Source organism: Gavia stellata, chromosome 5 (genome assembly GCF_030936135.1).
Source record: "Gavia stellata isolate bGavSte3 chromosome 5, bGavSte3.hap2, whole genome shotgun sequence".
NCBI lineage: Eukaryota > Metazoa > Chordata > Aves > Gaviiformes > Gaviidae > Gavia > Gavia stellata.
Window position 1 is genome coordinate 10,197,071 of NC_082598.1, and position 15,575 is coordinate 10,212,645.

Here is a 15,575-nt window from a genome sequence, read left to right on the forward strand (position 1 = left end):
GGAGTTGATTATGCATATATTAGACTCTAAAACTCTACTGTATAATTATTCTAAAATCAGTGTATTGCAGTAGTAATTAATTTTGAATAAAAACTTTTGTTTCACAATGTTTGAAGCAAATTAAAGTTGCATCAACACATCCCCATGTTGCAGCGCCTAGATTTTTTTCAGGCCACTAAAAGTATTTTAGTATCTATTGGTGTTTCACAAAATAGGGCTGAAAGACATGGGGCTGTCCTAACAGAACCAAGAAGAACCTACAAATATCGAGCACCTGTGATTATAATTACAGAATAAAATACAAGCAAGTTCTTCAGCAGCGTTTGTAGTAAAAGCAACTGTCTTTTTGTAGTCTTATATACACCATACCTTCGGTATTCATATTTAAAAGAAATCACTTATTATTAGTTTCTTAGATTCTTCTTCAATGCCTTGTATTTGAACACATGGATAAAAGATGAATGGAGTCAGTTCTACGATTCACTGTATGTAAAAGAGAACTGGATTGATCCACTGCTAAGGTAAGCAGTATTTAAATAGCCTGTCACCACCCCAAAGTTTAAAAGCTGGGGAAAGCTTCCCCTGAAAGTTCAATTTGCTGTTAAAGTGTTTCTCCTATTGAAGTCACTCGGAACCCTTCTTGTCTTCGTAAGACTATAGTAATTCCTTTTACTTACCCAGAGGAGGCAAGGTTCTCTCAGTAGAAAAGTCCTTTCACAGCTGTTGCACATTTGTTTCTTAGTGCCCCTGAATACTGTTTATACCAATGGTCATAAAATCCCTTCTGAGCAAATCAGATAAGCATGCAAACAAGTCTTTTAAAATTATTATTTATTTACACGATTGCAGCATCATTTAACAGTTTAAATGCTCTAACATGCCAGGTGTGTCCACACATTGGTTTGGTGGTGATACAGTAGCATGACTACCCTTGCCAAACTGGAACATTTTCATGCGGAGAAACAGTAGCTCTGCAGCCTATTGTGTCACTTTTTCACTCTCGTTTTTACCCAGGACAGATAACATTGGTACACCTATGTGGCTGCAATCACACATCCTCCTCACTGCAGTATCGATTAACCCAGATGATGGCAAACACTGTTAGATAAAAATATGTTACAAACAATGCCAGCTGAAAAGGAGTTTGCATCTAGTTCTGTCATATCAAAGTCAGTAGAATTAATTCTTTCATACTATGCAGATTATGCCAAATTAGCAAATGTGTAGTATAGATTTGGCTTGCAATACTCCAAATTCCACTCAGTTCTACAGAACTTCAGGGATATATTTGAAGTCAGAATTTGACTCAATATATTCCACTGTAGTAATTCTAATAATAGCATATGCTTACAATAGTATAAAGATACAGATAGAGATGTATAGATAAGAGATATACACAGATATCCACACACTTTTTATGTGCACATATGCATGCAGGCAGATGCTTAATCTATTGCTTGTTTCATTAACACTAACCTTATTGGAGCTGTCCTTCACAGTCAATTACTTTCAATGTAACGAACACGTGTTTTGCCTAGAAGTAGTAAATGTAAGTAAGTAATACAAGAATGTTAAAGCCCATATTTGGTTACTGGGTTTGAAACTTCCTTCAAGGTGCTGAGGATGCATTGATCAGTTTAATCAGTTCAGTAGCTTAAATTCTTTTAAATATGTCTTTGTATTCCTCTTTCTAATGTCAATGAGGTTAATATAAAGAGTCCTATTTATTTTAATGGAGCTGCATTACTTGCAGAAGTTACTTGCAAGCTTCATCCTGCAATAACAGTACTAGCTAAGGTAACAGTCACATAAACAAGTTACTGTAGATTTGCATTGTCAGCTGCTTTTTAGGTTCTGGGAAAGCTCCATTGCATGTGTAATACTTAAGGATAGAACACTTATAGAGGAGGAATAACTGACATGAAGTTGTCACCATAACTAGCCCCTTGATAACTTGTTTGTGTCTTACCTTGAATTCTGCACCTTCCTGTGATTCCTTGGAAGAAGTCTGAACCATCATACAAGCCAAAATCCAAACACAGAGGAATCAAAATCATCTTGACTGCCCCACAGGGTTCATTGAGGGTTCATTTGCTAATTCACCAAACTCCTTACGCCTATTTTTTATTAGAAATGACTATGCTATGAGATTGGTGTGTGCTCTGTCAGTTGGTAACTGTGGCAATACTCAGACCACTGTTTATTCATAGTCTCTTCATCTAAGTCTGTTAAGTGTGTACTTAGCTTATGACAGCTGCTTTTCTGATTCACAGTCTGGTCTTGCTGCAAAATGAACTGGTGACAGTTACTTATTCAGTAAAAACTGTAGCTATTATTTCACCACTGGTAGTCTGAATGGACTAGCATCTATCAAAAGGTGAAATAATACAGTCCAACTAAATGATGAGTACAAATTAGGTCAATTTTATTAAAATTGAATGGCTGAAAGCATTACGGAATTTGCACCAATGCCAACCTCATATACTGCATGTAAGTTTGTATGAAAGAAAAAAATGAAATAAAATTGAAAAATCTGTTTTTATTTGAAGATGGCAGCCAAAGGTACAGCAACTGATTGAACAGCTCACAGATAAATTAAGTAATCGTACTACCACTGTCAAGACTTCGACGGTCACTCAGCCAAAGGAATTTAATTTGACTGTACCCAAACCACGTGCCATTCCTATGCCTCTGCCAACACCAGTACTGGAAAAAAGGCCACCTGTGAGTTTTTTTATGCTTTGAGAGATACTAAGTTTTATGTATGCTTGTGCACAAAATCATGGTAGCGGAGTTAACAGTGTCTTTCAAAATAATTGTAGAAAATCTACAACCTTTGACAGATCAACAAGGATTTTTGTAATATTGTGTTATTAAAAGTCTGATTTCTAAAAAACACAAATGAATTATTTTCATTTCAGTGAATGTTGTGCAAGCAAATTGTAAGCCAAATAAAGGAAAGGGAAAAGGTTGGTTCCTGTAGTTGTTTTGTGACTTTTGGAGGTAGAACTATACAATGGGTACAAATTGATGACAGCATTGGCACAAATGTTTCAGGTAGACCTTAGATTTGTAAGATGTTTGCTTTGGCTAATGCACTGAAGCAGGTAAGAAAAGAACATTCAAATGAAAATTTTTTATAAACTTAGATTTTTTGTACATGAACTCTCATTAAAATAAATGGCAAAGCAATTTCACTGGAGATGAGATGGACTCTAGGTTTGCAGCTCCTCCTTGAGGGTGGAATTTTATTCCCTTCTATTTGTATTAATGTTGAATCTCTAAAATTAAGGATTTTCAGTTTAAATTTATTGCTCACCTATAAATGAGACTAGATTTATCTCTGAAATGCTATGCTTTTATTTTACTTATTGTCTAAGATTGTGATTCAGTTACACTGGTACAAATTGGAGACACACGATTGGTTTTAAGTTAGCTCACTGGGGTAAGGCAAACAGGATTTGGGATCAAGCTGCTATGACTAACTTAATAAAGACTCCAAAATCATCTATATTTAAATGCAGTGGGAAGTGAGCTTGGAAGTCACTTGGCATTACCTGCCACCTTGTATTAGCACTTCAGGTTTTAAATAATATGTCTTGAATGCTCTTAGAAACCATTTACATCTTAGGCTGGCAAAGCAATTTAATGGTAGTATGTTATACAGTTAATGGGATTTTACATCGAAACAGCTTAATACCAGGCTCTGAAAAACTGCATTTAATAACTACTTAATCAGTATAGGAATGAGTCATATTGCTGTCATTTTTGTACCTTTATGCTGTGCGGCCCCTCTTAGAATAAATTTGCTTTAATGTGGATGCATTTACTGAAGTTCATTTGTGTTGTTAGGATTATACTAAATTTGGTTTACATTCTGGCAAATCTGCAAATTTAAAAGCTTGTGTGAATCTAAAACCATTAGCGTAGCAGTGACATATGTTGTGCTCATTTCTGTACCTATCTCAGCAAATTAAGCTTCACTTTAATTTGCCATATTGTTGCCAGTATCACCATTTTAGATCCTGAAATGAACAGAGACTGAAAAGACAGCCCAGATGGCAAGAAAGAGCTAGTAAAATGACAGCAGGCCATAATTTTGGCTACTGTATGGTGGAGAATTGTATGTAATTGAGAGGAATGCATGGAAATAAAGCTCTTCCAGATTACATCCCATAGTTTGCTGCAGAAAGGTTCTCGTCCATTTCTCACGAAGTTGTTAGTTTTATGAGATATCCATTTTTTCTCATGGTTCTCATGCATCTGTCAAAGAACTTGTCATGTGGCATATTAGCAGGGACTATCGCAGTCACAATAACTACAGGTGTAGTTACTGCTCAACTTTGAAACAGCTGTATGAATTCATACGGAGGCGTCTGGGTTTTGAGCAATGACTACTGATAAGTTATTGCATCCCTATGGTGAAATTCGTTCGTTCTGATTAATAGAAATATTATCTTAGGTCTTTCTTTCCGCTAGGTTAGATTATATTCTAAAGTAGAGATAAAATGCAAAGTAAGATGATTTGTATCACATACATTGAGTTCAGGAGCTGGGATAGTACTGCTGTCCTGTACGCTGAACACATGCTTCCTTCCCAGGAGAGGACTGGAGATGTGGCTTATTGCAGAAGGCAGGGTAGTTGTCTTACTCGGTGATCTATACTGACCTTGGAAAGTTTCACTGGAATAACACAGGCCTAGAAGGTTAGGATAATCATTCATCATCATAAACATTCATCAGAAATGGGGCACACTAAATGAAAAGGAAAAACAGTTTCATTTTGAAATTGAATAAGGAAGCATTTCACTCTAAATACTTGGTCTAAAGATTAGAAATTCTTCTCTCCACTGTCCTTTGTACACAAGCACATGGATGCACACACAGACATGCACATATGCATACAGACATTCATAAATACAATTCTACAAAGAAAAATGAGTGCTTTAGCTTGAAGTTTGCAAAGGAAACAAATGGAGACAGGTGCTTAAACCTGATAACATGCAAAATGATTTGGACACATTTAACTTCCTTGAATATCTTGGCCTTGAGTTACAAATAAAATCCACTCTTTTACTATCACCACTGTACTAGAATAATAAGATCATGCAATTATTTTTAGATTTTCTGTAAACCAATAATGTAGTTTAAAAAAATAAAAAGACCATGCTGAGATGTTATTCTAACACCATTCAGCCAAATTTAGTGTATTTTTTAGATATTTTCCTTATTATTTCATCTGTGCTTTATAAGTGGAGTTGCTTGACTGTTTAAATAATTAAATGGGTGAATTCATTTGGCCAACACAGAGGATTTTGTTTGCAAATATACAGACCCAACAATATATTTATCTTTATGATCCTGTTATGTATAAAAATAGAAGCTTTTAATACAATAGCATTGCATTAGCTTGCTCTTGTCCATCTTACGACAGTAACTTTAAAAAAAAGAAGAGCAATGACTACCAAAGTTCAAAGTGATTATTCATGTGGTACCTACTTCCTAAATAAACCTCTGGTAAAAGGATATCCAGAAAGCTGGAGAGGAAAAGCAAGGTTGCTGTCTCTTACTCCCAGCACCCGTTTTTTTCACATTAGAATTAAGTAGGTACAGTTTGGCCTTTTTGATCTCTCTATTGCTGGAATTTACAACTTACTTACAGTGACTTATTCATCCTCTTCTGGCAACTGGGTAATTGCTGTATTGTCTATCTGTCTGTCTGACTGGTACTCACCACCATGGTACCTGAGGGCTAAATTACAAGGCTAAGATCATTTTTGAAACAGAGCTGATGATTGAAAAGTCTCATCCTTAATTTACTTGGCATAAGCACAGCAGTTTCAGAGGAGAGATTTTCAGCTCACGCTGGCAGATAAGTACAGTTTTGCAGGTAAAGCACATGACTAGGAAGAAGAGTGAAATAAACTGATACTCACTGCCTGTGCAACCCTTTGCAAATCCTCTGGGCTTTAATTTCTCCATCCATAAAAGCATAATAAAAATTCTTAGATACTGCTGGGAAATATTTTCAGTTCTACTTCACTTAAAAAGCTCACAAAAATATTTGAGCAGTCTCACCAGTGCATTTAATTGCTAGCTGCTTCTGGTTGTGCATTTGTTTTGCCTGTAGACAATGATGTCAAATAGCAAAGGCAATGGAAAGTACATCAGATTCATGAGTTTTTCAAAGCATAGCTCTTTATATAGTCCAATAAAGCTAGATGGGATCCCCATGTTCCCTAAACCAACCTCCAGTACAATACAGATTATAGATTTTCCCCATTAATTCTTGAATTAATTCTGTAACTTCTAATTGAGCTAGAACATTTTTAGCAAGATAAATTTTTAAGCAGATGTCCAGTAAACTGTCAGACTATCTTACCCACACAGGAAGGAGACATCCAGTCTTTTTTCAGAGTTTGCTTCTGGGCAAAATCTACTGCTCAAGCAAATACTGAAATCCCCCAGAAGTTTCAGCCTAACTCAAAACCCAAGTCTCCTGCTGATCCATATGACAGCCAGACAATAAGTCTTTCCTGGTAATTTTATCTGTAGCACTTTCTGACATGTGAATGCTTTCCCACATCTTTGACTAATGCTAGGAGGGACCTCTCAGTCCTCTACCTGCAAATGTTTAATCTATACCTCCAATGGTATTCCTTTACAAGGACATTAGGGCAGCCATGGTAGACCAGAGCAAAGCCCATTTTGCCCAGTGTATTTTCTCTGGCAGTGGCCAAAACACAGATATTTAGGAAGATTGCAGGGACAGGAGAAGCATAGTTGGCTCCTTTCTCCAACTGCCTTCTCAGTCTCCCACCACTTCAGCTCAAAGACTTCCTCAGTTACAATGAAGTTTCTGGGTATTTAATAAACTTCAATGGATTTCTCTTCCCTAAACTTCTTTGGAGTCTCTGTAACTTGTTAATACTACCACACACTGTGCTGAAGACTCCACAGCTTAACTTTATTCAGCTGCCCTATCTGGCTGTCAGTGCTGTGAAGCTGAAGTTTATGAGATGCCAAACAGAACTTTTTCCCTTTTGGCAACTTCTTTCCCCTTGATAGGGCCTATAGGTTTTATTATTTCTTTAGCCTTTCTTGTACTAGTTTCAGATTTTTCTTTCTTTCTGGACTTTTGTCCAGGGGTTATATTACATTGGACAGGACTGAAAAGCTTGGGTAGTCCCAGCTAATTGGAATCTGTCCATGTCTTCTACACTGGCATTAATAGAAAAGAATCAATATTTAAAAAATAACTGCAGCTGTTCTACAGTAAAAGTGAATGTGTTTTTTTCCTGCAAGAATGTGTCACTTGGAATATTTTATACCTCATATTGTGGAGATTATTGCCTTTTAATATAGGTTCCTCCAAGCACCTACAAACCTCCAAAGGAAAAAAAGCAACTAGAGGAAATCAAAACGAAAAATCGCCAAAAAGCAGAAGTAAGTGTTCTTGTTCTAGTCTTTCCTTTCTTCTAAACTGCTTCTTCTATAATGTTCCATTTCCACAAGTCTTAGAACTTTGAAACATATTTGCTTTTGCACCTAATAGCTCCTGGCTCTTCCTCTAGAGTCATGAGGTTTGTATCCTCTATTCTGTTCTATCACCCTTTCTCCATCTTCCTGATTTTATTATTAATTGTCTGAGACAAGGTCCACCTTTTATTCACTATACAAGTACTATGTGAGAAATTATGCAAGTACCCATGTAAGGTAGCAGAAACGTGATTACTTTCTTCTCTTCACAAGCTTGAAATAGGTTGATGGCTCTTTTACTCCCACAGGACATGTGGATATTTAAGGTATTCACTTAATAATTAAGGCTTCAAAATACAAAATATGTTCAATATTTTTGTTTGTTTTCTATAGTAACTGATAAATAACCACATGTCATCACCCACTGTTCTAAAATACCAGCAGATTCTGACTTCTTTTTTGTGTAGACTCCATACTTCAGCAGGCTGAGAGAGTGGGAAGTGATCACAATTTGTAAAGAAGCAGAGTACACACAGAGTCTCTGTGTGTTAAGAGAGCAGGAGAAGGGAGAGCCTGGAAAAACAAAGAAACAGATCTAGTTATTTGATCCAAACTTTGATAGGAATCCTGTTCAATGAGTTAGCTCCTATCATAGTTAAAGCAGATTGTTGTCATCTTCTTGGAAGGGAATTAATTAAATGTGACTTTCCACTTTCTTTCTCTTCCTCCCCACACTGCAATCACCACATCCAATCGAATAACAGTATAAGCTTGATAAAAAGCATGCTATTTGACTCCTTTTAATCTGCACTCTACCACCCCCATTCTGACAATGCCTTACTCGTGCTTTCACTAGCCAGTACAAGTCCATTTATCACTGTTCTGGGCTCTCCCCATGTCCTTGTGAAAGGGGCATTGGATTCTGTTCCTAAACGATAGTAAATGCTTTAATGTGTGATAGATTCTACGGGGATAAACTTTTCATTCCTTTTGCTGGCCTATCATATTAGGTATGCTTGGTATTTCATTATAAAACAATACAACATTATTTTTTATCCTTTTATTATTTCCATATTGTGGAGAAAGCACATGCCTATTTGTCTGTGTGCTTATTTCTACGTACAAACTTCCTAGAAAAACTGGGGAGGAAGAGCAAGATATCACAGTGCCTATATTGTCAAAAATCTATGACAACTATAAAATCACTTAACTACCAGCCACATTCTTCAGTGGAGAAAATACATGAATACAAAGAACAAAGGAAAGCCACCACAGAAATTACAATTGCAATAACAGCAGTTTTTGTTGCCTCTGGAATGTTATAAAAGGCATCCAAAGCATTCACAAAGGTCAGTTCCCTAGACTGTTTGCTAAACAAGCTAAAATATGCATTTAAATTGCCATTTGTTTGATAGCATTTTTGCAGAAGCTATAGCTGTCATTATTAACTACCATTGCTGAGCATCTGTAAGAAGGAGTGAGAACACTGGAAGCCAAACTCTAGACAGTTATGGAAGTGCTGATGTTATGGACAGCTGCTGTCCAGAAAGCCATTAGAAAATCTAGTCTGTGTTTCATGGCTTTGATTAGAGATTACTGTTTACAACCAAAAAAAATTCCAAAAATAGAAATATGGCTGCCTGTACTTCCCCCTTTAAAATGACAGGTGGAATTACTGTTAGGTGTGTGCCTATTGGAGCAACCCTTGGTACTCAGATCCCTTGATCATAATCTTCTAATTTAACTCAGAACCAAAGTCATTGTTTGTTAGCTATGTGGAAACAGTTACTACCTATGGTACTGATATCCCATAGATAATTATGAGGCTTTTAAGTTGAATTCTGGATGGGCAACATATTTCATGTTTCATATGGGCAGACCTATCAAAGGCCTGATGCCCTATGCAAAGGATACAACCAGGCAGAACTATGTAGAAAATCAAGACTTGCCTCATTCAAGTCTTCAGTCAGGAATGAAAATTCATATAAATACTAAGTCAAGCTTTCATTCATTGGAAGCAAATTAATATACTGGTCTGAGCTGCAAGGCTTTTTGAGACAGAAAATTCTTATTAGAGGAATGTACCATACTCTTTAAGCTAATTGCTTTAATTTTAGGATCTGCTCCTGAAAGCAAATGCTAATCAGTTCAGATGTGCAACCAGGAAGTCTGAAAAGGGAGAGGTATGCCACAAAATACTTTATTATCTAAAAATCCTGCAGTATGAAGATGAAAAATTACTACAGTATTTAAAGATACCTCAAAGTATCTAAAAATACTACAGTATTTAAAGATATCTCAAAGTATTTGAAAAGTTTTGTTTATTTGGGATTAGGAATGATGTGCTATCATTTATAGCTGTACTGTCATTTCACATCCATGTTATTATTTTCAGATGTAATATACTAATATTTGCCTCTTTGGATGCATAATGCACAACCCGCTTTTCTTATACTTCTGGTGCTGCTTTATTATCCTCCTAATTTTGAGACAAGCAGCCTTCCTGTGATACTACTACAACAAGTCTTCAAACTGGCAGTATTTCTCTAAACCCACATATTATTTTTCCATTAACATTTACGCCACAGAGCAGCCAAGCTGAGGGAATAACGGTCCCATTCATACAGAATACTTGCTTTGGTTGATTCCCAGTTTACAACTATGTCACCAAACTATGTCTGTAATATATTCATTTCAGCGTCACATCTGCATCTTCTATTCACTGTCTTCCTCCGCATGCTACCAGACACTTTCACATCAGTATCTATAGCTGACACCATAAAATGAAATTAATAACCATTGGTAGAATTCAACCACTGTTTAATAATTTCATGAAGTGTGCTTTGACACCCTATTTTGTTTTCCCAATACCTATTTCAGTTAAGAGCTGAATATACACATATATATAGGTAACATTTCATAGACAAACAAAACATCACTGTTACTTTTTTAGCATCATTTTAGTCAATAAATTTTAGTCAATATTTGGACCTACCTTTGTATGTTCATTTGATATGAAATATTCCCACTAAGTTGGGTGTACATAGCAAGTTTTTGTGAATATAACAATTCCAAAATATATCCCCTATGATCGTATTTGTTACTCTAGATGAATATTCAAGAGTGATTTTTGGAAAACAGATAATATTTTTTGCTGAGTACTTGAAAATCTGTCTCTGAAATGAAAGAATGTATTTTTGGTTTGAACTGCAGAGCACACATGACAGTATGAAGAGTAAACCAGCATTCCAGGCTCAAAAGATCCAAAGCAAGGTGAGTAACCTTTAAGGTAGTGTTGTCAGATGTACTTGAAAACTTTGGAGTGAAAAAAACACATGCAAATTCTGTGGTGATGCAAACTCTGCTGGAATCCACGTCTTTACACCAAGTTTTGTGGCTAGGAGAATGGGATGGATTGGGTCTATGGCTCATAAATTTTGGCCATGCGCCATTAACAATCCACGAAGAAATGGTCAGGGAGGAACAGGAGTGTGGCTACTCCAGGAGGGGAGAGAAAAAAGGAGCCCAAGGTAATAAAAGCACAGGCAGTGCCCTCACCAACCAGGCCACAGTATCTGAACATGACAAGGTTGGTGGTAGTGATGGGTTCTGCTGACAGCCAGTCATCCTTAGACAAAGCAAGGTAACAAGTCAGGTCTGGGGTCCACCCAGAAGTCCAGTCAGGAGACAATGCTACAACAGCAACCCAGGTCTGTGACAGCAGTAGACAGAACTGGAGAGACAACCAGGAGCAGAATTACCTCCAGCATAACGGGAAAGGACTGAAGCCCATATCTGAGCTTAAGTGGGGCTCCTGGACGAGTGAGCAGAGGGTGTGAGTGGCCGTCCTAGGTGAGGCTGGTCAGGGCAATTAAGACCTGTTGGTTCCCTGAGGGCCCTGACAGGTTAAGTTGTGTGCAGTTGCACAATGTAACCATAATGCCTTAACAGTGTTTTCAATTCCGAAGGGAGAAGTTTTTGTGTAAAATGGTAAGGCTTGAGAATAGTCCACAGGAAAAAAAAGAATTTTGAACCCACGGTTTAAGAACTCAGCACAGGGACAGAAGAATCTTGCGTCTGTAAATCACTGTTTCAAAATGAGATCCTAAAGAATGCTGAACAATCATTCCAGCTAATGACTGTCTGATACACAATACACAATCAGTCTGGATGTTTGTCTTGTTTCCTTTAGACACATACTGAGGTCATAAAATCCACTATACTTACTGCTTCTCTGCTAGGATTTCCAAGGGTCAGAGAACTGTAAACATGGAAAATGGGCTGTTCAGCCTTAACGGTATAACACATGAAAACTCACATTGCTATTTCTGCAATAACTGTACTACAGATAATCTTCAATCTTACATCATTCAATCTGTCACCTTTCATTTGTTTCAAGTTCATATGAAGAATAATTTAATGTGGAAGCCGTGCTTGTATTGTGACCTCTAATACCTTGTGAGCAGGTCTACCTAGTCTTTAAAACTATGTATTTAGGTACAGCTCATATACACTTTGGAAAGATGGATTCCCTGCTTGGGGAACTGGGCATCTGGCAACTATTTCTGAAGCGTATCTGGCATTTATCACATACTGAAGTTATCTTTAATAACAGTATCACCTATTCAGTCTGCTTGCTTACAATCCAGCAGCATTTAAATTACAGGAAAGTAGTAAGATCCCAGTTCCTTCTGCACTCAAAAGAGGGGGAAAAAAGCAAAACACGAAACATTTACATAGTTAACCCAAACACACATGACCTGTAATTATGTGGGCTTGGTTCAAGACTATGTATATTCCACTTCCTTTTCTGACAATTTAAAATACTGAAATCTTAGGACTAATGCGAGTCAAACCATCTGCTTAAATTGCATAAAGAAAAATATGGATCTGCCGTCTTAGGGCATTGATCAGGGCCACTTCTAACACCTGCTAGTGTCTCCTCTAGGAGCACAGTCAGTTTTATCTTCTCTAAACACATTTGCCTTAAAGGTTGGTTAGGTGATATTCAAGATGCTGCTATAACTTTCAAGCTGAGATAGGCATATTGTTATTGACTTTTAAAATACTTTCTATTCCTGTTGCCTTCCTGCCTGTGCAACTCTGTGAGTAGACAAATCCTAAGAGGAAGGTTTATCCAAGATTTATAAATAAGATTATAATTTGTCCTCAAATTAATGAAATTATATAATGTTTTAACCAACTAGTCTTTTCCTTTCCTCTTATTAGAATACCCACAGTATATTAAATATTTTTTTTCATTTCAGACACATTTATTATGTGCAGCAGCAATTATTTCTCATTGCTGTTAGAAAATATCTATTTGTCCCTTTCACTGGAAGAATGAGAGAGTACAAATGCATCATCACTGTGTTTCAATCTGCCTCTTGCTCATATCAGGCCATGTTCTTTCCACATTTATTGGTTTTGGTGAGCTATTGTGTGTTCATTAGGTGGAAATAGTGAATACAAATTTTTTCCACAAGAATTACAGTGTTCTGTGATTTTCCCGATTATTTCCATTTTCTCATCTTGAAAAAAGGGAAGATATCTCACAACAGAAAGAGAATGAGTAAAATTCAAAACTTCCTTGATACCACATGACATAAAAGAATATATCCAGTTATTTGACTTATACCTCTCTGCATCTATCTTGGGAGTCCTAGTTATTTTGACTACATGGGCTGTCATATTTCTGTTTCATTGTCATACAGTCATATTTGTTTAATAAACCGGGAAACTGAAGTTAAAGGTATTTCCATAATAATTCTCAGTTCAGTTCTCTATCCAGATTACAGTTAGTAAATACAGAACATGAAATCTGTATACACAGTTAATTGCCAAAAATATGAAAATTTCTACATGTGTCAGAGAAAATGTCTACTCTAAGTAGACATTTTATACACAGTATAGTGTATAAAATACAGGCTGGGGAGGGAATGTTCATATAATGCAGAAGACTTTGAGAGGAGTTGAGAAGTAGACCAAAAGGAAGGAAGGACATCATTAGGTATTAAGAAGAGCAAGTATAGTGAGTCAAACAAAACAAATAAATTACATTGTTTTGGGTTCTTTTCCTAAATTCTTCAAGTTATTATCATTTTGTCAAGAAACAGACATGTAATTAATTTTTGTCCGTTAAAGTGTGCATCTGTGTGGAAAACACAGTAATTGTACTTAGTGAATTTCTAGGTGATAGCATGTGTTTGTTATCCTCAACCTACCTAACTAATATCAATTATAAAACATCCTTTTTCCAGTTAGCTTATGTATTTCAGGAGACTGCAGTATGTATTTGTGCATACAGTATTTGCAGTATATAGCTGGAGTGAGTCTGTGCATCTGTTTCTCAGCCACTCATTAAGCTGATAATTTGGAATTTAAATACATGTTTGGATTCTGAGCACAGAACTTGTCTAGATTTAGGTCAAATGTATCATGACTAAGCTTTGTTTTCTGCAGGAACAATCCCAGTTCTTATCCCACCAGCACTGCTTTGCCTTGGTTCAGATCATTTGTGTCTGCAAAGGTGGTCATTTTTTTCTGAATAGCCTACTTGTGCAGGGAACATTTTTAACTGGCAGACAGGTTGTTCCCTTCCTCCCTCAGTATTTAGAGGTTGTCTGGGAGTTAGTCCTAAGGCAATACTTTGAAGAACTGCAAAGCAGCCAAAGGATCTAGTCCAAGTTACTCTATGAGGCCTGAAAGTCACTGAGAACTGTACTTCATGTCTACTCTCTAGAAAACGGATATGGTAATTGGTGATGCCAGTTGTCTTAGAAATATTTTGAAGTTACAGTAGTGTAAAACACTTCTGAAACGTTCCTATGAAAGGTACTGGTTTTACTTTAACGGTTTTGGCTAACTTACCGTCTTTCAGACAAGCAGTTTATTTTCTTTGTCCAAAGCAGATGGAATCCCTGCACACTATGTATATGAGCACTGAAAAAAATGAAAGGAAGTGAACACATTCTATGGGATTTGACATGGTCCAAGAGTGATTACAAATTTATAATCCACTTGGGGGACTTTGCTGATTTCTTAAGCAGCTTGAGTGGTTTATGAGCAGCATGCAATTTCATTGTGAATGTCAGATTAATGCTAGATGAATGCTTTAAGCAAAATTTATGCTGTCTTAGGTCATTTTATTTAACCCATTGAAATGTTTTTATACTCTGTTTTATGGTTTACATTACTAACTATAGTATATACATTCCCTTTCCTGACAGATTGACAATATACCTATCAAATTAAATGCTGCAGCTATTTTAAGAGAGGGTGCCCTCTATCAACGGAAAATGGAACAGGAGCTCAAGAGGTATAATCACGCTTCTTTCTCAGATTACTTTTCACATCCCTGGATATAGAATAATTAACCACATTAAAAATAATTAAGTAAACTCCAGGTAAACTAAAATAATGGATCTGTTGTAAGGCATTAGGAAGCTATTCTATAAACATGGTTGACAAAGAAAAAGAAAAGTGGACTGAAATGAAAGTCTACATTAAAGTAATTGTTTTACTGTAGATGCTATACAAGTGTGACTGTACTATACAGTGCTACACACTGCTATACAGTGTGATTTAGCACTCTGGCTAGTGTCCACTTGCAAAGTCCAATAAGGATCACTTGTTACATTTATTCCAATTCTCCAGAATAAATAATGACCCAAATACACATCTATTTCTGTGTCCATTATAAAAGATGCATATATATTAAGCCAAATCATTTAATATACCTCCATTTTCTTCAATGGTTTGTAGTCAACTGCATGCCAAATTTGATACTTGAACTTGTTTATATGTATATAAAAATACCTGTCCATTTCTATCACAGTAAGATATGGAGGACTAAGAACGTGTTTCTCCACAAGGCAAGATAAGCCAGGAGCTAAGGGTGACAGCAAGGCATGTAGGGACAATGTCCTCACTGACAGCAGCTCAGTTCCATAGTACCCTGGCAAGGCAGCGGAGCAGATCCAGTGACAGACAGCAGGGTCAGCCAATGGTCCAGTGACTGCCAGATGAGTCCATAGTGATGAGTCAGGGCCGAGGTCATGCAGGAAGGCAAGTCAACAAGGCAGGGTCAACAAGGT

The 15,575-nt window shown here is 36.7% G+C and overlaps 1 protein-coding gene across 1 annotated transcript in view; it reads left to right on the forward strand.

The window, feature by feature from the left end:
* The window catches only part of CFAP99 (cilia and flagella associated protein 99), a 62,925-nt gene that overhangs the window by 26,196 nt on the left and 21,154 nt on the right, over positions 1–15,575 (forward strand). Inside the window, exons 6-11 of the mRNA XM_059817868.1 lie at positions 409–521; positions 2,550–2,724; positions 7,366–7,446; positions 9,597–9,662; positions 10,693–10,752; positions 14,709–14,797. Of these exons, the coding sequence (XP_059673851.1) occupies positions 409–521; positions 2,550–2,724; positions 7,366–7,446; positions 9,597–9,662; positions 10,693–10,752; positions 14,709–14,797 (584 nt within the window). The remainder of the gene's footprint in view (positions 1–408; positions 522–2,549; positions 2,725–7,365; positions 7,447–9,596; positions 9,663–10,692; positions 10,753–14,708; positions 14,798–15,575) is intronic.